Source organism: Nilaparvata lugens, chromosome 4 (genome assembly GCF_014356525.2).
Source record: "Nilaparvata lugens isolate BPH chromosome 4, ASM1435652v1, whole genome shotgun sequence".
Taxonomy (NCBI): Eukaryota; Metazoa; Arthropoda; class Insecta; order Hemiptera; family Delphacidae; genus Nilaparvata; species Nilaparvata lugens.
In genome coordinates this window covers 21,534,629-21,556,455 of record NC_052507.1, presented here as the reverse complement: position 1 = coordinate 21,556,455, position 21,827 = coordinate 21,534,629, and the positions used below count along the sequence as shown (strand labels likewise).

At 34.5% G+C, this 21,827-nt stretch overlaps 1 protein-coding gene across 5 annotated transcripts in view; it reads right to left on the bottom strand.

The window, feature by feature from the left end:
* The window catches only part of LOC111047365, an 85,329-nt gene that overhangs the window by 45,351 nt on the left and 18,151 nt on the right, over window positions 1-21,827 (bottom strand). For 3 of the 5 annotated variants that reach the window (XM_039426939.1, XM_039426940.1, XM_039426943.1), the window contains exons 8-12: window positions 13,530-13,710; window positions 12,402-12,462; window positions 10,831-10,998; window positions 9,955-10,150; window positions 2,114-2,309 (exon numbers count right to left, since the gene is read on the bottom strand). In XM_039426939.1, coding sequence (XP_039282873.1) covers window positions 2,114-2,309; window positions 9,955-10,150; window positions 10,831-10,998; window positions 12,402-12,462; window positions 13,530-13,710 — 802 coding nt within the window. The remainder of the gene's footprint in view (window positions 1-2,113; window positions 2,310-9,954; window positions 10,151-10,830; window positions 10,999-12,401; window positions 12,463-13,529; window positions 13,711-21,827) is intronic. The other 2 variants (XM_039426941.1, XM_039426942.1) reach the window with 2 other exon arrangements.

The window sequence follows — 21,827 nt, the reverse complement described above, 5'->3', positions numbered from 1 at the left end:
CCATTCACCAAAATGGTCAGCAATGAAAAATGATACCGAGCGGAATCAAAGGCGACACTCTATCAGAATACCTTATAAATTTTATTGATTTATATTGCTGCTGCAACTCAATACTATGACCTTTGAGTTTCTTCAAATCAGATGTGCTGGTCCTGGATGATTTAAATAAATCTTGGGAATGTATTATTTTCAAAGATTTAACAATCACTGCTGTATATTGCTGATTGATCCAACTTATTCGGTGAAAAATACAGTTGGTTGATAATTTCAATAATATGTCAACAGTAACAATAAAATAGAATATAACAAGATTGGTCATGCATGGTGATAGGGTAATAAATGAAGGGTTCACCATTCAATAAACACAAAAATAATATAATTACATGAAAAATCAATGAGCAATAAATAAAAAATATAGAGTAACAAATATAAAAATAATATGAGAATAAATATATATCAAAAAATATCACAGATAGCTCACAACTTTGTTTCTTAGCACGAATTATTACCATGTGCTTCTTTAATCAGCAAGTATATATATATACTTTCAAATAATACAGCTCAGTTATTGACTTGCTGTTGCTTGTCGAATAAAACTTTATAAATCTTCTCTCCAAATAAATATAAAAAATTAGATATTAAATATAAATCTCAGAAAATATATATATTTTTTTCAGGGCTTGGGTTCTGCCTCTGGTGGAAATTAGATAAATCAATTTATGTTATGAACATGAGCTTTGTAAAGAATCTAATGAATTACTGATAAAAATATATAAGTGAGCATATAATTACAATAAAACAAATATTAATAAATATTCCCTCTGTGCATATTTAAATACCAGATAGTAATCTCATAAACGTTTCTTAAAAAATATTCCCTTTATGTTTTATACTTGCGCAAGTTTTGATATTACTTTTTAATATTTAAACAACCTTTTGATGAGCTAGCTTTATTCAATTATGATAATTAAAAGCACTGAGGGCCCTCCTAAATAATTTCTCAAATGAACTCACGTGTCAAAATTCACAATTTTGATTGCAATCCGGATTTGTTTCAATGTCCTCAGCCCTCCTGGTGGGCTGGTGTCATTTTCTTCAAGGGGATTATTTAATATTAATGACTCCTGTTATAATACAACTTCACTGAGTCTTATACAATCAATTTCTAAATATTAAATTTGGATACTTAAAAGTGCAAATATTGAAAAGGATCTAGTCTTGTGCTCTATAAGTTGGTGTCTGTCTCTGGTGACCTCTAGCAAGCAAGTGGGCTTGGACCTACCCTATTCTTTTCACAACCCTACTTCCGTATTTTTGAATTTGCATATAGTTTAAATATCCACTCTCATTGGTGCTCTCACTAGCCTCACTACTACGCAATGATGTGATTCAAAATTGTCAAAATATAGCTCATACTAATCTGCTAGGTTACCACATGAAGAGCGAATATTATTGTTTTAAATATTAAGTTTGTATCTGTTACATAAATTTGGGTACTTCATAGTTTACAATTTATTATTGTTTATATGATAAATGAATGTATATTTTGAATTAATTCGCTTTTACCGCCAGTCAATTACTGTATTCTGATTGGCATATCCTGAAATTACAAATGTATTCATGTGCTGAGTAAAGGTACATCCCATTTCCTTCATATTTTTTTTTTTATACATTTTGTCCATGCTTGTATGATATAATAAATATTTTTGTATTTTTTAAAACGCTTTTTCTTTTACATTGACATGCCATGCTTGTTACTAACCCTCTGATAGTAGTTTAAGCAACTGCTATTTGTATGCAACTAAATTTGCCACAGGTGTCTGGCTAATTCTCAATTTATACAGCTCGACCAATTATTTAGGTCGCCGACTAGTAAGTACCAAAGAACCTAACCTCAAATATTATTATTTTATATTATTAAATAAATAGCAATAATATTTTCCTTTTCATTTGGCTGTTCAAAACTGTAGCCTGGAGAACCGTTATTATCTAATCTTGTGTTTGTTGACATCGTATCTAGCGATAACAATACAGCTACTTGCTCGAAACCTATAATTTCTTTTCATTCTATGATTTTGAAAACTATTCAAAAATATTTTCTTACATGTCTTACCAAATTGGACTGCTCTGTACGTTGTCGAATTCTCTGACAGATACATGATATGTTCTATTTCAGCTTCCCCATTCTCAAGCATGACTTCGACTTCATCTCGATGATAGAATCTACTTATCTCAGCTGCTTTCACTCTCATTCTACTCCTTACTCTGTACAAAATCTCTGCAGTACGTCCTGTGGGTGCTGCTACCTCCTGTGAGAGTGGAAAAATGTATGCTTTTTTTTAGTATATTTTTCACAAACTTGAGTGCAGTATCCAAGAATAATAATAATAATAATAATAATAATAATAATAATAATAGTAATAATAATAATAATAATAATAATAATAATAATAATGTCTCTGGTCGAGGGTACAACACGACCAGAGGAGTTTATTCAAATTATAGAAATGATTACAAGAAGCATATAAGGTACAATTATTTACAAAGTATTAATACAATTGGTTGATTTCTTGCTGATCTAAGAAAATGTGGCCCCCACTATATATGAATATGTGTCGGGATGCCAATAATTTTGCTATTTTTTAAGATTTTATGCCAAAAGTTAGAAATTCTAATAAAGATACATTTTGCAAGTCATTAGAAGTTCATAAAAACCACATTTCAATACACAAATTTGAAAAAGAAAATTGATAACCTAAGATGTAGAAATTTTATAAAAATTTTACATAAAAAACATTTATAATACTCATGGGAAAAAAAACATTATAATGAAGAAAATGAGAATGAAACAGTATGGAAATTTTTCATAGAACTAATTGTTCTCCATGATTGATTCTATTGGACAGGAGCCACTTTTTGTTTTCGATTTGAATGAATTGATTGGAACTGTTTCTCTAATAGCTATTGGCAGTCTATTGAAAATTTTTGGTCCTAAATATGTGGCTGACCTCTGAGCAGCTGATGTTGTCATCCTGGGAATTCCAAACCCATGTTCCTTCTTCGTGCTCCTTGCGGGTGATTCAAATTGATGAAGAGTTGTGGGTTCTTTCTGGTGAATGTTAGAAGTCTGTGAATGTAAATCTGTCTGATGCTGAAGATTCTGAGCTCCGAGTATAGTAGTACTGAAGGGGAGAGTGGATGTTTGCGTCCTATTATCCTCAAAATTAGCTTCTGAACCTTGAAGATAGGATCGATGTGGCCGAAATTTGTAGCTCCCCAGGCCAAAATGCCATATCTTGCTATGGACTCGACTATTGCATAATAAACATTTTTCATCATGTCTATTGATGGTAGCTGCCTGAGTTGGATGAATTTGTAAATTAATTTTCTGATTTTAGCCGTTTGATGTAAAATGTGTTCATCCCAGCGAAGTAATTCATCTATTATGACTCCTAAATATTTTATATTGTTTGTGCGCTCTATTGAAGGACAGTTACAATTCATACTATCCAATTTGCAATGATATAGTTCGATTGTCTGATTAGAAGGCTTCTTGGAGTCTGTTAGTGAGAAAGCAAAAAAATTTGTTTTTGAGGCATTAATCATCAGAATGTTATTGAATAGCCAGGAGGTAACTTTTCCCATTCCAAGTTCAGCTGAACTTCTCCCAGCTGGTTCCCCGGAATATTACTGCTGTGTCATCGGCGAAGGCGATAATCTTGCCACCGACATCCATAGAGCACAGCTCGTTGGCAAAGATGAGGTAGAGTATTGGTCCAAGAACGGTTCCTTGTGGTACTCCGAAGCTAACTGGAAGGCCATCTCCTGCACGTAGGTTTCTCCCAATCCTGACTCTCTGCCTACGATTTTCCAGATATGACTTGAACCATTCTGAAACAACACCTCTTACACCCATAGCCTGAAGCTTTTTCAGTAAGATGCCATGAGAAACTGTATCAAACGCCTTTGCTAGATCCAGAAATACTGCAAGGCATTTCTTACCATTATCCAGATCGTTGATTACGGACCTTGTCAACTCAAATATAGCATCTTCTGTACATCTGTTTTGTCAAAAGCCATACGGATTGGGTGACAAAAGGTTTTTTGATTCAAGATAATTAACTAATCGTTTTTTTACAAGTTTTTCAAGGATCTTTGAAATATTACTGACTAATGCTATTGGCCTATAGTTGTTGAGTTCAGATCTATCGCCACCTTTATGTAAAGGTCTTATACAAATCTCTTTCATTGAATTTGGAAAGACGCCACTTGAAAGACTCTTATTGAAAACATCCGCTAGCGGTATTGCAATGTGCCATTTTACTGCTTTCAGAGTTCTGTTGTCAATTTCGTCAAGACCTGGGGCACTATCATTTCGAAGAGTATTGATAGTTTCCAGTACTTCCTGTTCTGTTACTGGTTGAAAATACATCGAAGATGGCGAGTTTATAGTTAGTCTATATTTGTTTTCTATAACGTGTAGTGCCTTTCAAGTGTGATTGCAACATTATTGGCTAGAATTTATTCAATTTTATTCAATTTCAATTCACAATACAAAGCACAAGATACATAGACAACATATCTAAAAACAGATTTGTGAATATTTTCCCCACATAGACGGATCTGTGTGTGGGGAATGAGTAACAGTACAAGAAGTAGCCTAAAATAGAATAATAATACGTATAATATATCTATTTATATATATGAAAGATAATAATAATAATACGAAAGAAAAATCCTATCAGTAAGCAAGGTCAGAGAAGAAAGATATGAAGAGAAAGAAAACTATAACTTTCCATGTAGGCTAACGCTTAATAGATTAAAAGAAAAGGCGAACGAAAGAAGAAAAAATGAAAAGGGGGAAAATCAGCAATAGATGCAGATGTGAAAGATTGTTAGATGGAGATAAATGGTGACAAAAGATTTCTCGGTACTGAGAAAGGCAAGAAAAGAGATGATGAAGATCCAAGCTATTCGATCATTATGAATATGACAAAAAAGCAAAATCAGAGACATGGTAACGGTCGTCCAACTGAAACAAAACTTAGTTTACAGGTCTAAGTCAGCCTAAAGAAAATGTTGCTATCAACCCAAATCTGTATATCTGAGAGTAATGATTTGGTTATAATTATTTCTGTAAACAAAGCCTATTGGTATTTTGTTGATTAAGTAATTACAATAGTACGGAAGTTGATGTCTGCATATAGTGAGTTTTGTGAAGTATATATTAAATCTATTTGTGTTATTTGCTCGAATTTTGTAGGGAGTTGTGTGAGTGGTAAATAAATGGTTATGTTTATTCAAGTACAGAATTACACTTTTAATGTAAGTCTGTCTTAGAGTTGGAACATTTAATTCTAGGAAAATTTCTCTACTTGAGTAAATTCGAGGTCTTCCCAGGGCCGCTCTAATCATGTTCTTTTGTAAGATAAAAAGCTTTTTTACATGAGAATCGAAAGCAGCACTTCACACCTCTATAATATATTGGAATAATGAATGTGCATATGCGAAATAAATTTTCCTAGTGATATCTATATTTCTTATTCTATTTATTTTGTAGAGGATATGGATCAAATACTTTAACTTCGAGCATAAATATTCTATGTGTTTGTTCCACTTAAGGTGCTGGTCAACTACTATTCCTAAGTATTTCATAGTTTGTACTCTTTCCAGAATAAACAGAGACTCTCATAAAAACTCTCATAAGAGTCATAATACTGGTCTATCGTGCGAATGTTTTCAAAGTTACGTGGTTCTTTTGTTGACCCTTCATAAGAGTATAGCATAACCATAGAGAAACAATAGCATAAGTAGATATCCCATGGTATAGGGCGTTTATGTCGCAATTTTCAATGTTAACTCAAGCCGATAGCCCACGTAATTCTTTCCCGTGAAGCTGTGTGACGCTGGTAGTCTCCCATACTGTGCCGTTCTAACAGTTTCACCCCAACAAAACAGTAAAAATCGACAATAATCGACAGTAATCGACAATACTCGGCTTGAGTTAACAGTAAAAGTTGCGACGTAAACGCCCTATACCATGGGATATCTACTTACGCTATTGCTTATCTATGGCATAACCTTCCCCTATGCTGGATGACCGAAAATTATGAAGTTTAATATTTTTCGTGATTCGAAGTAGGTACTTTTCCAAATTTGAGTTCAGCATTAAGGGGGCATTTGAATTCTAAGGACAGTGGGTATTATAACAACTGTAATAGAAATCATAATCCACTGATTCTATCGTGCGATTTTTCTTAAGTTAGTTATAAGGTTGTTTCATTGGCCCTTCATAAGAGTATTACAGCATTTGCTGATCAGAAAATGAACTCGAAGTTGGATGCTGCAAGGAAGTCGCAAAGACTCCAGCCATGCGGCTCTAGCATCTAGCGTCGTGGCTGAAGAATATTGCACATAACATGAATATTGCACTTCATGAATGTTCCACTAATATTTTTAGAGTCGCGCATTCATATCCCCCTCACGATCACAATTAATGACAATTCAATGGCACTCTAATGTTGTGCCTAGGAACCAACAATACCGAAAATTTATTTGCTATTGACTGAGGAAAATAGAGTCATGGAGGTAATCTTTTCTGCTGAATCTTGTAGAATGGGTTTAAGTAGTGAGAGAGTAATGAAATGACAAAATTTCTTTATCATTATTGAAGAACGCGACAGAAACTGGAACAACTCACATTTTTTAGTAATCGTGTTGCTATCACTTTGTACATCACTCAATTCAGTTGTACTGTGAATGTGTTCAGTTTAGATGGTTTTTGTTTATATTAGACCTCTTCACCAAGAAGATATTTCGAAATTTTGTTATTCTTTATAGACTAGTCCTCAAAAACTATTTCAAGTTTAAATGATTCCAACTCACTGAACAGTTCCATAATCGTTGTGAGAAATCAAATTCGATTTTCAACTTTTCTTTATCCAGTTTGGTCGGAAGAATTTCCTTAACTCCTTCATTTCTTTTAAGTAAAACGACTTTTGGTAGCAACTGATCCTTGAAACCTTCATTTGAAACCTTCATCTCAAACCTTGAGACTTCATCTTCTGTCATCTGAACGCACCTTTCAAGGGAGACATTTCCAGTTAGTAAAACAATAGTAGTAATAACACATTTCAGTTATTGTTATATTATGGTAAAGAATGATTCTAACGAATTCGAAATCTATCAGCTAAGGCAAATAGTGATTGAATAACGACAAATAGTTATTTAATTGCCTAATATTAGAACCAATATCTTATCTTATATCTTCATCTTCAGAATAAAATAAAATGATAATTCAGTTGTGAGCTGGAATTAGAATCATCTCTTTTTGAAATCAACACTCCTTCTGAAATATTAATGTGTGAGATTCCTTGGAATAATGTTATAGTGAATACATAAAATGCTCAATACTGCAGTGGTGGTGAGGTAGTAGTATATATATATATATATATATATATATATAATATATATATATATAATATATATATATATATATATCATAAAAAAAAACATTTTAGACTAAATCAACGACAACGTTTGTGTCAGTAGCCTCGACATAGGGCCTAGCATCAATGATTATCATTGATGCAAAGACAAGAATTTACGGTTTAACATTTGGCTGAAGACTTGTGAATTATATAGTTTTGTTATCCAACAAATTAGAAGTAGAACTTGGATGACTCTGAATTTTAATTACAATTTTCTCATACCAAACATTTATTGTCGATTTGAAATTAAGTTGATGATGTGGAAATGAAGGGCTTTAAAAAAGATGGGTTGAAATACATGGATGACTAATTGTACTTCTCACTTTATCTTGAATCCAGATCCTTTGGCTTCTTTGCCATCTACAATTAGACTATCATATGTTCCTCCTATTTCCAAAGTTTCTCCAAAGTAACCATCAAAATTGGTTTTGCAGTATTCTTTGCCACTCAAAATATATTTCACATCTTGTATCGCCACGTCTCCCGATAAGCTAAAATAAAATGATAATTGATGTAAGCCGATCGTGGGTTATGTTCACAATTTGATATAATAATAAAAATAAAAATAATTTTAAAACAATACGAATCAATTTTGATAGACAGGAAATGAGACTCATTTATTTACAGAAGACTATTGAAGGCTGATTGATTTTTCGTTGACGAAAAATTGGAAAAGAGGAAAAAGGAAATTTGGATCCGATCGAATGGTGTGAGTATGTACTAATGAATAAAGCTTCATATATTATGGGAACTACATTGCAGACCTATGAAATATGAACAGAAGCAAGGAGGAGATAGTTATTACCTGAGAGATGTGAGAAGTTTGACCTGTTGTCAGATTAACTTTATCGTTGTCAAAAACATGATAGTGAGGAAAAACGCACACTGCAAGGAGATTCAAGTGGAAGAAGGCTAGATAGGAGAAGTTGAAAGAGAGAAATCTGCTATTTCCCCACCTAATCAAGCTTGAAGTAAATGGAAAGAAAGCAATAAGTATAATCTGAAAGTTGACCGTGAAATTATATCGCTAAAGGAACATCTAGAGTGAATATTCAGTTCCAGAAGAACTAAACAAACAAGACACTGTCACATGAAGAGCCAGGAGTAGAGAAACATCTTCAAGAAATGAGGAAGAAGAAAGAAAGCAGAAGCAGAAATAGAAAAAAAGGCACAAAAAGAGATTGGAATCAAGAATAGCATAACAAAATATGATTTGTGTGTATTTAGGAACTTTCAATGCCCGATCAATTTTTCCAGAATAAACAGAGACTCTCATAAAACTCTCATAAGAGTCATAATACTGGTCTATCGTGCGAATGTTTTCAAAGTTACGTGGTTCTTTTGTTGACCTTCATAAGAGTATAGCATAACCATAGAGAAACAATAGCATAAGTAGATATCCCATGGTATAGGGCGTTTATGTCGCAATTTTCAATGTTAACTCAAGCCGATAGCCCACGTAATTCTTTCCCGTGAAGCTGTGTGACGCTGGTAGTCTCCCATACTGTGCCGTTCTAACAGTTTCACCCCAACAAAACAGTAAAAATCGACAATAATCGACAGTAATCGACAATACTCGGCTTGAGTTAACAGTAAAAGTTGCGACGTAAACGCCCTATACCATGGGATATCTACTTACGCTATTGCTTATCTATGGCATAACCTTCCCCTATGCTGGATGACCGAAAATTATGAAGTTTAATATTTTTCGTGATTCGAAGTAGGTACTTTTCCAAATTTGAGTTCAGCATTAAGGGGGCATTTGAATTCTAAGGACAGTGGGTATTATAACAACTGTAATAGAAATCATAATCCACTGATTCTATCGTGCGATTTTCTTAAGTTAGTTATAAGGTTGTTTCATTGGCCCTTCATAAGAGTATTACAGCATTTGCTGATCAGAAAATGAACTCGAAGTTGGATGCTGCAAGGAAGTCGCAAAGACTCCAGCCATGCGGCTCTAGCATCTAGCGTCGTGGCTGAAGAATATTGCACATAACATGAATATTGCACTTCATGAATGTTCCACTAATATTTTTAGAGTCGCGCATTCATATCCCCCTCACGATCACAATTAATGACAATTCAATGGCACTCTAATGTTGTGCCTAGGAACCAACAATACCGAAAATTTATTTGCTATTGACTGAGGAAAATAGAGTCATGGAGGTAATCTTTTCTGCTGAATCTTGTAGAATGGGTTTAAGTAGTGAGAGAGTAATGAAATGACAAAATTTCTTTATCATTATGAAGAACGCGACAGAAACTGGAACAACTCACATTTTTTAGTAATCGTGTTGCTATCACTTTGTACATCACTCAATTCAGTTGTACTGTGAATGTGTTCATTTAGATGGTTTTTGTTTATATTAGACCTCTTCACCAAGAAGATATTTCGAAATTTTGTTATTCTTTATAGACTAGTCCTCAAAAACTATTTCAAGTTTAAATGATTCCAACTCACTGAACAGTTCCATAATCGTTGTGAGAAATCAAATTCGATTTTCAACTTTTCTTTATCCAGTTTGGTCGGAAGAATTTCCTTAACTCCTTCATTTCTTTTAAGTAAAACGACTTTTGGTAGCAACTGATCCTTGAAACCTTCATTTGAAACCTTCATCTCAAACCTTGAGACTTCATCTTCTGTCATCTGAACGCACCTTTCAAGGGAGACATTTCCAGTTAGTAAAACAATAGTAGTAATAACACATTTCAGTTATTGTTATATTATGGTAAAGAATGATTCTAACGAATTCGAAATCTATCAGCTAAGGCAAATAGTGATTGAATAACGACAAATAGTTATTTAATTGCCTAATATTAGAACCAATATCTTATCTTATATCTTCATCTTCAGAATAAAATAAATGATAATTCAGTTGTGAGCTGGAATTAGAAATCATCTCTTTTTTGAAATCAACACTCCTTCTGAAATATTAATGTGTGAGATTCCTTGGAATAATGTTATAGTGAATACATAAAATGCTCAATACTGCAGTGGTGGTGAGGTAGTAGTATATATATATCATACAAACGAACATTTTAGACTAAATCAACGACAACGTTTGTGTCAGTAGCCTCGACATAGGGCCTAGCATCAATGATTATCATTGATGCAAAGACAAGAATTTACGGTTTAACATTTGGCTGAAGACTTGTGAATTATATAGTTTTGTTATCCAACAAATTAGAAGTAGAACTTGGATGACTCTGAATTTTAATTACAATTTTTTTCATACCAAACATTTATTGTCGATTTGAAATTAAGTTGATGATGTGGAAATGAAGGGCTTTAAAAAAGATGGGTTGAAATACATGGATGACTAATTGTACTTCTCACTTTATCTTGAATCCAGATCCTTTGGCTTCTTTGCCATCTACAATTAGACTATCATATGTTCCTCCTATTTCCAAAGTTTCTCCAAAGTAACCATCAAAATTGGTTTTGCAGTATTCTTTGCCACTCAAAATATATTTCACATCTTGTATCGCCACGTCTCCCGATAAGCTAAAATAAAATGATAATTGATGTAAGCCGATCGTGGGTTATGTTCACAATTTGATATAATAATAAAAATAAAAATAATTTTAAAACAATACGAATCAATTTTGATAGACAGAAAATGAGACTCATTTATTTACAGAAGACTATTGAAGGCTGATTGATTTTTCGTTGACGAAAAATTGGAAAAGAGGAAAAAGGAAATTTGGATCCGATCGAATGGTGTGAGTATTTACTAATAAATAATGCTTCATATATTATGGGAACTACATTGCAGACCTATGAAATATCAACAGAAGCAAGAAGGAGATAGTTATTACCTGAGAGATGTGAGAAGTTTGACCTGTTGTCAGATTAACTGTATCGTTGTCAAAAACATGATAGTAAGGAAAAACGCACACTGCAAGGAGATTTAAGTGAAAGAAGGCTAGATAGAAGAAGTTGAAAGAAAGAAATCTGCTATTCCCCCACCTAATCAAGCTTGAAGGAAATGGAAAGAAAGTGATAAGTATAATCTGAAAGTTGACCATGAAATTATATCGCTAAGGGAACATCTAGAGTGAATATTCAGTTCCAGAAGAACTAAACAAACAAGACACTATCACATGAAGAGCCAGGAGTGGAGAAACATCCTCAAGAAATGAGGAAGAAGAAAGAAAGCAGGAGCAGAAATAGAAAAAAGGCACAAAAAGAGATTGGAATCAAGAATAGCATAACAAAAGATGATTTGTGTGTATTTAGGAACTTTCAATGCCCGATCAATTTTTGGAGAACAAATTGTTATTGAACTCCAATAAGCATTAGAAGAGATCTAATTCGAATATCACGGGCTTGACAGAAATATGAAGGAGTCTATGAAGGAAATATGTTGAAATTGGCGAAAGTTTTGCTTTTGCCATTAAAAAACCTTCAAGATAAATGGACGTGGACATCTTTGGTTGGAGTTTGACACAAGTTTGGACTTCACAAACTTCAATACTCGATTTGAGTCACTATGGCTCGCTTATATATTGACGTGAAATGTATAGAATCTTGAATTTCTCATATTAAACCGCTGATAAATGACATCATCGAATTTTCTGATCAGTTCTTCAGTTTTTGTGACATTGGTTCTGTTAGATGACGTCACTCCACCTCGGTTGAATTCAATACGTTCAACCGGTATTAGCTGTTTGAATATTCAATTTGAACTTAGGCCTATACTCTCTGCACAATACAGGTATTCTGCTCACAGACTAAGTTTCAAATCATGTTGACTGTTCATGAAACAAGAAAGCGTGCAATTATGTGAGAAGACAAATTGCTACTTTCATTATTTGTAAAATTGACTGCATATCGGTATTAGAGTGGGAAATCGCATGAGCTGCACTTTTCATATTTTTAAGAATTTAATTGTGCTAGTTACTTACTGAATCGGGTAAAGTCCTAGAACATCTGAGCTCGAATTCGAAGGAAACACTAGTGGACCCACTGGAAATGTTTAGAATGTGATTATAATCTATATACATTTTCGACAGATTATAAACATAACGTAACGCTTCAAAGGATGGTGTGCATTGATATTGAATGAACTCTATGCTAGTAATGAGGTTAAATATATCTAGTGAACTGGCTGGCTCTAGGTATGATGACAGGTTCTCGGGTTGTACCTGATTAGTTTCAGAGTTTCAACATCATTCAATAAGTGCTATAAGGCATCCGGGATCAGGGAGTATAGAATAATATTCATTACATTCTATACTCTCTGTCCGGGACCAAAGACAAAGCACATGCATTTGAAACGTAAGATCGAAACGGAATCCAAGCTGCAGTAACTAAACACTCGACTACTGAAAAAGATTTTAGAATGATGTTTGGTAGAACGGGAATGTAGACCATGACTGGGGGAGAAATAGTTAGCTGATATGAAACTGTAACAAACTACTTTTTTATTTTGATTCCCATATAATTAATTCAATATTACATATATTATAATTATTCGTAATTTTTTATAAATATTCATAACAAAATATCCAAGAGATAATTTCCACTCCAGTCAAAGATGTGGAACTTCTTCATACTAATATGGATGAACAGAAGGGATGAAGTCAATTTCAAGAGTACTATTTTTCTGAGCTGAGATTTTCAGCTTCAATATTGTCATCATAATTTTATATTTGTTTGCTTTACAAAGTGAATTTGTGTTTAGAAATGAGTTTTCTTTATTCTAATATTCAAAAAATAAAAACACAGTAAGGTGTAAGGAGCCCAATATATAACCTATAAACTGAGTGTAAATAGGAAATGACATTGGGTAATATGGCAAGGCAGAACTTCTAAAAAGGTCCCTCTGCCAATAAAATCCATATGAATAAATAAATGAATAAATTCCTTTTTTGCAAAAATGAACAGGAGTTACAATGCACATTTTGTTTCATCTACAAATATTAATAGTTGAATTTCAACCACAAACTACTCAACCAGCAGCTCAACATAGAGACAAAATAGAAAGCCTACAAGATGTTAGGAAAAAATCTGATTAAGGAAGAGATACCAACCATACTTCACAACGTTTTTGTCAGTAAAATTGAGATATTTGACTTCTGCTATTTCAAATACATCTCTTCCATCCAGCTCACCAGAAAAGACAGCAACTCCATCAAAATATTCAATAGTTTTTATATTTTCAACATTGGTTGACTCAAGTATGAAGTTATTCTTGACTCGTAGAATCGTTTTCTATGAAAATCAAGTGATAAACAAGAGAATAAATCCACATTACATATTTTGTTGGTCATGTGAAGAAGACAAGATATAACAAAATGCAAAAAATTAAAACAATGGACAGGTGCCTTTGTTATTGTTTATGTGATATTATTGGACTTATAAATTAAATAATTAATAAAAGACACTTCTGAATCCTTATAGTCCAGTCAACGAAAGATTATAAAGGGAAAAGTTTGGAACACAATTTTTGACTCCGCAGCTCTTTTAAGGATAGTTAGGGGGTGAACAAATCAAAAATCCTACCCCCTTCACCCTGTGCGAAGGAGGTGGAGGTGGTTTGAGAGTACTATATTTTGGTTTTTGCATATATCTCGAACAATATGCATCTTTAGGAAATTGAAGCTTACAGATTAGCCTACAATCTTCATCTGTAACATTTTCCCATATCTGTCATAGGTTTCTAGATACGGGCTCTTGAAGGTGACACAATTTAAAGAGAAACCCTTCCGGCTCCGATTTTTTCATCTTTTTTGTCATAACTTTTTAACGATTGATTGAAAAAATCCGTGCTAATCATGAGCTCATAGAGCATTATATTCTCTTCAATTCGATGTATTATTTCATTATATCACGCATCTCCCTAAGCGTGTTGTAGCCGTTATAGTGTTGAGTTTAAAATCTCAATTTAACAACAATAGATCAATAATTTACAGAGAAATTTGGAGGTGACGTTTAGTGAATTTGGTAGAAGTTGTTGGAATTGGAAAAGTCTTCCTTATATTGTAGCATGATTAATTTGGAGCTTCCAGATGGCTGAATTGATTGATATCCTCGACATTATTAGAATTATGGACGATTTCTTGAAAATTTACATATTTTTGCCGCCATCTTGTTTTTTCATGATGACAAACATTTCTGAGATTGCCATCATGGATAATCTTTCTCTACACATCATGACAAAGAGATTGATACCTAGTTATACAAATTTCTGATTAAGTGGATTGTAATTTTAATCGATTTAATATTCAATATATTCTGGCAGAAAAATACTAATGAATCCATTCATGATGCAATGAAAAACTCTATTATTAAAACTTACCCCGGCTGATGATCTATGCTGTAAGTCAGAGTGATTTTTACCTATAGGTTTGGGTGGTAAAAGGATAAAGGAAAGAATTAAGGAAAAGATAAATGTAAATAGGATCACTTGACTCTGATGATTTATGATGTAGCCAGGCACTGCAGAGAGTTGTTGAATCATGTATGGAATTCTGCTTCTCAATTTTACTAGGTATTAATTCACTACTACTTTCGATATAAAAAATACTCAAATTCTCACATGTACTTTAAATTCAATTGTTACTCCCTACGATCAGAGACACGGAATTACAATTAATAATTTCCGATAGAAATACAAATCAACAAACGAGTCGAACTGTCCTGTCAACAAAGGCTGCTATGCGAACCGACTGAGCTTGAAAACTACAGAACAAACAATTAAACAGTTATGCACTAGAGTGCACCAGTAGATGGGGAAGATTCAAAACTAACTACTCAGCGCCAAACTCCATTAAATTCAAACGGCGTCAACAATACCATTCATATGTCTGTACCTTCAAGAAGTCATGAGTTACACGGTTTTCTAATTGTTGGGATTGGCATTTGGTGGAAAAAGCATGTTCCCCGCTGCAAACAGTAGGTACTTTTCTATCTTTTTTAGATGACGCTCCAGCCATGGAATATCGACTTACAGCCTCCAACTAGATGTAATTTTGGAGCTTTGGAAATATTCTAAAACACTGTACCAATAACACTAGTGTTTTTCTACTGCGAATTCATTTACAGGGTGGAAACTGAAATATTGTCCCCGAAAAATGCATGTTCCAAGTTTTTGAAGTTGAATAAATCATTGAAAGAATAGTCAAAATGAGACGATTCTCTCGAACATCATAATTTGGTTAATTAAAAATACTTTGGTGATAAAACCAATCGGATACCTCAAACAATAACTTAATAGCAAGTGATATAAAAATTTCTGTCAATAATGATCGCATCTTGAAATTTTCAATGATGTTGATTGTTTTCGTTGTTTGAATCATCAATATTCTTATTCGGCTTGTTGTAACGGAGAGATTGATAGCATTTGCAAGTCTCTATCTTGAATTAGTCATGAGAAAATCGATTTTATATTTCTAGATGTTATCTCATGGGTATGGAAAAACGCACCAGAAATCATGCAGGGTTTTCTTTGGAGGGCGCTGGAGAACTCATTTTCTGATGTACAGCGCATGAAGATATATCGTTCCAAAGTTGAAAAAACGCTCTAGATTTCTTTGATTTGGAAGTTTTCTGTATCTCTTGTACAAAAAAAGTTATAATGGAATGAAATTTGAAAAAATTAAGAAAAAAAGTAGTTTTGGGCTTTTGAAGGTTATAAATAAAAAAATAAGCGTTTTAGAGGAAAATATTATAAAAAATTGTAGAGGAAAATTTTAAAAATATTCTTGTCTGAAAAAACGGTTGAATATCTTGAAGGGTTATCGAAATACAAGTGATATAGCAAAGCCCTGAAAATTTTGGCGGCCATCTTGTTTCTGAGGTGTTTGATTTCGACTTATCATAATCATGATCCTTATTATGCTAGACCTAACGAAGAAATTGAGACATCTTCCACGGCTGTTACCCAAAAATGACCGCAGAATAACATTTGCGCCTGTTGTGCCTCTTCATATAACTAAAAATATTGTACAACTGAAAAAATAATTAAATAAATATAAACTATGAATTCAATCTTTCGTTACAAATTTTCTATACTTTTACACTCCAGAGCAGAGCTCGGTCCCCCGATATTCTATTATTTTATTTTTTTATTTTACAAAGGCGACTTCCTAGAAGTATTTTAAGCCTAGTTGATGATGATGGGATGAATGATAATACAATGAAGGTAGAATTATATTTTTTTTATATATTCAACGATACATTGCTATCTAGTCTACCGGCTAATGAGCAATTTTTTTCTGTCCTATAATACTAATGAATACTTCATACAAGAGTTCCTCCATAGGGTCTCCTATTCAAATTCTAATATTATCAGTACACTGCTTATGACTGTACTACAAAGGTGGGTTTTACTCATTTCCACTGCTCTGCTTTTCACTGGACACAAGACACTTGAATCAGCACTAGACCAGTTCAAATGGCTTCTTCCTTTTCAGCCTCCTCACCAGTCCTTCATTTTCCAGCAGCTGGATTGCTTTAATGTTGTCGTGTTGATGGAGTCGAGCCTCGTGTTTCTCTGCATGCCTCTGGATTTCTCTGCATACCAGGTCGACTTGCAGGTCTCTGCGAAGGTCGCTGTTTCTGACGTACCAAGGAGCATCAGCAATGTCTCTCAGCACCTTGTTTTGGAAGCGTTGTATGACTTTGATATTACTGTTTTTGGTACACCCCCAAAGTTGTATACCATACGTCCATACTGGCTTTGGAATCTGCTTATACAGGAATACTTCGTTTGGAATTGACAGGATGGAGTTCCAATCAGCCACCAGAGTCTCTTGTATTTTATTCCCAGCTCTTCTCTCTTCTTCTTAACATGGACCTTCCAGCGAAGCTTTGCATCTAAAGTCATACCTAGGTGCCTGGCATCATTGGAAAATGGTACTATTTGTTTGTAATAGTTATTGGTATGGGTTGAGCCCTCTTGTTTGTGAAATTGATATGAACTGATTTTGCTTCATTGAGTTTAATCTTCCATTTTGTTGTCCAGTCTTCAACTTTTCCGAGAGATCTTTGAAGTTTTGTTGTTGTACTTTCAATCTTGTCATCTATAGCTAATATTGCTGTGTCGTCGGCAAATGTTGCTATTGTATTATTCTCGAGACATGGTAGATCACTTGTAAACAGAAGGTAGAGAATCGGCCCCAAAACACTCCCTTGTGGTACTCCTGCTTTTATTTCTCCTAGTCCAGAATAAGCATCTTCATGGTTCACTCTGAAGTATCGTCCAGTTAAATATGAATGTAAGATGTCTGTGAATTGCTTTGAAGTAACTTTTTCAACTTATTGATTAGTCCTTCATGCCAGACTCTATCAAAAGCTTGACTCACATCCAGAAATGCTGCAGAACAAACTTTTTTCTCTTCCAACGACCTTTCTATTATATTACAATCCTGCGTACCTGATCCATCGTTGAATGTTTTCTCCTGGAGCCAAATTGATGATCTGGTATCAATTTTTTCCTTTCAATAATCGGAGTCAGCCTTTTCAACAATATTCTTTCGAAAAGTTTTGACATTACTGGAAGCAAAGATATTGGCTTTTTGGCCAAAGGTTTTGGGATCATTACCACCTCAGATACCTTCCACATGCAAGGAACATTGAGTCTAAAAACGGCATTTATAATATTAGTTAATTTCACTATAGCTTTCCTTGGTAAATTCTTCAATACTACTCCTGTTATTAAATCAAAACCTGGTGCTTTTTTTGTATTTAATTTCTTTATTTCTTTCTCTACTACATCCAGTGTAACATGTCTAAACTCTTCGCTCTCCTGAATAAAATCCTCTTCAATTTCTAGCTCATCATGATTGTGTGGTTGAAATGTGTGATTGTGTTTACCAGATGATCAGCAAATGATTGAACTTTTTCTGTATTGCTTCTAGCCCATGAGCCATCTCGTTTCCTAATTGGTGGTGCATGCTGAATGGGTCTTTTCAATTTCCTGGCTGCCTTCCAGAGAGAGTAGTCGGTGCTTTCATCTCCTGTTAGATTTCTCAGATAATGATTCATTGATTCATTCTTAATTTGTTGGATTCCTCTTCTGAGCTGTTGAGTTAAATGATTAAGTTGCCTTTTATCTTGTGAAGTTCTTGTTTGTTGCCATTTTTTCTAGCTCTCCTTTTTTCAGCTATCATTTCCCTCACTTTTGTTGGGTAGCTATTTCCTACAGTTCTTCTTCTTAGTTGTGGGGTGTTCCACCAGGCTGCCTGTTGCACGCCAATGACAAATTTTTCCAGTTCTCCATCAAGCTGTTCCATGCTTCTCAATGGTACATCAAGGATTATTTTTTCTTCCAGCATCTGTTGAAATCCTTCCCAGTCTGTACGGGTATAAACAAGCCCTGGCCGTTCATTTTGTTTTTGTATTATAGTTTCACTCAGCTGTAGATGAATTGGAGAATGGTCAGAATCAAGGTCGAAACTTTCCTCAATACTCAAGTAGTTGAAACTCACATTTTTAATCAAGAAGAAATCTATTAGGTCTAGAATTTTTTGCATATCTGAGGACCAGTAGGTTGGTTTTCCGGTAGAAATGGCCTCATAACTGTACTCCATAATAGCCTTAAAGAGCTCTCTGCATTTCGTGGTTGTTAAACGTGACCCCCAAAAAACGTGTTTTGCATTAAAATCACCTCCAAGAATGAATTTTGTACCCAACATCTCAAATAGAGCTATGTATTCTCCTTTTCGTATGGAATGTCTGGGTGGGCAGTAGATAGCAGCCACAACTAACTTATAAGTTCTTGTTTGAACAGCTACACTAGTTAATTGCACTCTTTCTGACTCATATTTAATTTCTTCATGATGTTGAATACTATCCTTGATGATAACAGCACTTCCACCTCGCGCCAAATTACTGGGATGTATAGCATGATAAGTCTTATATCCTCTGATTCCAATGTAATGTTTAGTGAAATGAGTTTCTGAAACTAAACAAATATCTATCTTTTCTAAATTTAAAACTGCTTCTAATTCTTGTTGCCGATTAAGGAGTCCATTAGCATTCCATTCAACTATTCTAAGTGCATTCAGCATTACAATTCAGAAGAACAATTTTTATCCAACTTCTCAAAACGGCTATGAAGATAGAAGATACTTTTTTCTTGCTTGTCTAACTCATGTAAAATGAGCTTCAGCACCTGATTAATATCTCCCTCCATATTATCGAACTGACAGCTATTCGAATATTAGAGCCTTTGTTTCTCACAACATTCTGTGCAAATGTTCTTCTACTCAGAGTAAGCACACGAATTTCTACCTGCTTAGTATTTTTATCTCCAAGCTTTGTAGTTGGATTTTGACTGATTGAGCTCTTGGGAGTGTTTATCTTCCTTTTTTGAGCCGCATTTCTGATTTTCTGCAGTTCAATAGCTACAGTACACCCTCTGTAACTTGCAGGGTGAGCTTCTCCGCAATGGACACATTTTGGTAGGACATCATTGGATTTTTGGCATTCCCTACTTAGATGCTTTGATCCACATTTCACGCATCTTGGTTCCATGTTAAAGTAACGTTGGGTGTGACCGTAAGCCTGGCAACGCTTGCATTAAGCTATCAGCTTTGTCTTCCTTATATTTCCAATTTCCACCTTACATCCAAGAACCGTTTTCAATTCAAATATTTTTTTGATATCTTCCTTGCAGGCTCGCAGCTAAAGGATACCAGGAACATGTCCAATGGCTCCTTAGTCTTCCATTTGAGCTTATTTACCACTTCCAGGACTTTATTCTTGGACTACATGAATGATGGGTCGAGACTGTTTATTTTCGTATGAATGCCACTTATAGCCAGTATCAACCAATTTTTACTTTCCTTGCCCTATTACCATAGGTAAGGAAAGTATTGCTTTCCGAAGAAAATTAAGGTACCCCAGTTTCTAAATTTCTATACGTTTAAGGGTCCCGAGTCCAAAAAAGTGGTTTTTGGGTATTGGTCTGTATGTGTGTGTGTGTGTGTGTGTGTGTGTGTGGTGTGTGTGTGTGGTGTGTGGTGTGTGTGTGTGTGTGGTGTGTGTGTGTGTGTGTGTGTGTGTGTGTGTGTGTGTGTGGTGTTGTGTGTGTGTGTGTGTGTGGTGTGTGTGGTGTGGTGTGTGTGTGTGTGTGTGTGTGTGTGTGTTGTGTGTGTGTGTGTGTGGTGTGGTGTGTGTGTGTGTGTGTGTGTGTATGTGTGTGTGTGTGTATGAGTGTATGTGCGTCTGTGTACACGATATCTCATTTCCCAATTAACGGAATGACTTGAAATTTGAAACTTAAGGTCCTTACACTATAAGGATCCGACACGAACAATTTCGATCAAATGCGATTCAAGATGGCGGCTAAAATGGCGAAAATGTTGTCAAAAACAGGGTTTTTTACGACTTTCTCGAAAACGGCTCCAACGATTTTGATTAAAGTTATACCTGAAATAGTCATCGATAAGCTCCATCAACTGCCACAAGTCAGTAAATATTTCAGGAGCTCCGCCCCATCTATGCAAAGTTTGATTTTAGATTCTCAATTATCAGGCTTCAGATACAATTTAAACAAAAAAATTCGAGTAGAATATATCAAGCATGAGAATCTCTACAATTAATGTTAAGTAAAATTTTCAACTAAAATTAAAAATAAGCTCGAAATTCGAGAAAATGTGATTATCCAATTGCAAACTGTTGGCACTGTTGATTCTATTAAATGATTCACTATGAAGAGATAGCAGACCTCGTGTGTCTCCAGCGTTATTGCCCTGTCACCAGCTGGCTCAAATCTTTGAATAGTAGACTTGAGATGCGCGGGAACACTAGCGTCAGGTGATCAATTTTCATAACGGCAAGGAAAGTTGTGTGAGTGCGCCACACCAGTTTTTTTCATCACGTTTCTATAAGTATCTACATCTAGAACGTTGATTTTGAATGTTTCATCACTGACTAGCTTTATTCCGAACTTGTCATCTGGAGAGACACTGTTCAAAGTTTTCAAAAACGTATTGACATTTTTTATATCGTTCACAATGATAGGAGGCGGGGAGCACTACTTTATTCTTCTTTTCCTTGGTGTGCTGGCTGTCAGTTGCTGCACTGCTTGTTGATGGCTGTGGGGGGGGGGCGAAAACGAGGTATCCATCTTCCTTTCTTTTGAATTTCTTTATTTCACTCCATTCAGTCTCCTTTGCTAACTCTTCTTCATCCGTAGAGAAATGTAGCTTCTTGTTTTCTTCCTTTTCGGCAGTTAGTTTATCAGTTTTCAAATTTCCTCCTACAGTAAATGATTGAGGCTTTGAGGCTGGTTCTTACTCTCTCTATTTTTCTCAAGAAGAGAGATTCTTTTAATCAGGTTCTCTAGCTTCGTTTCAAGCTCTTCATTCTTGATTTGCATC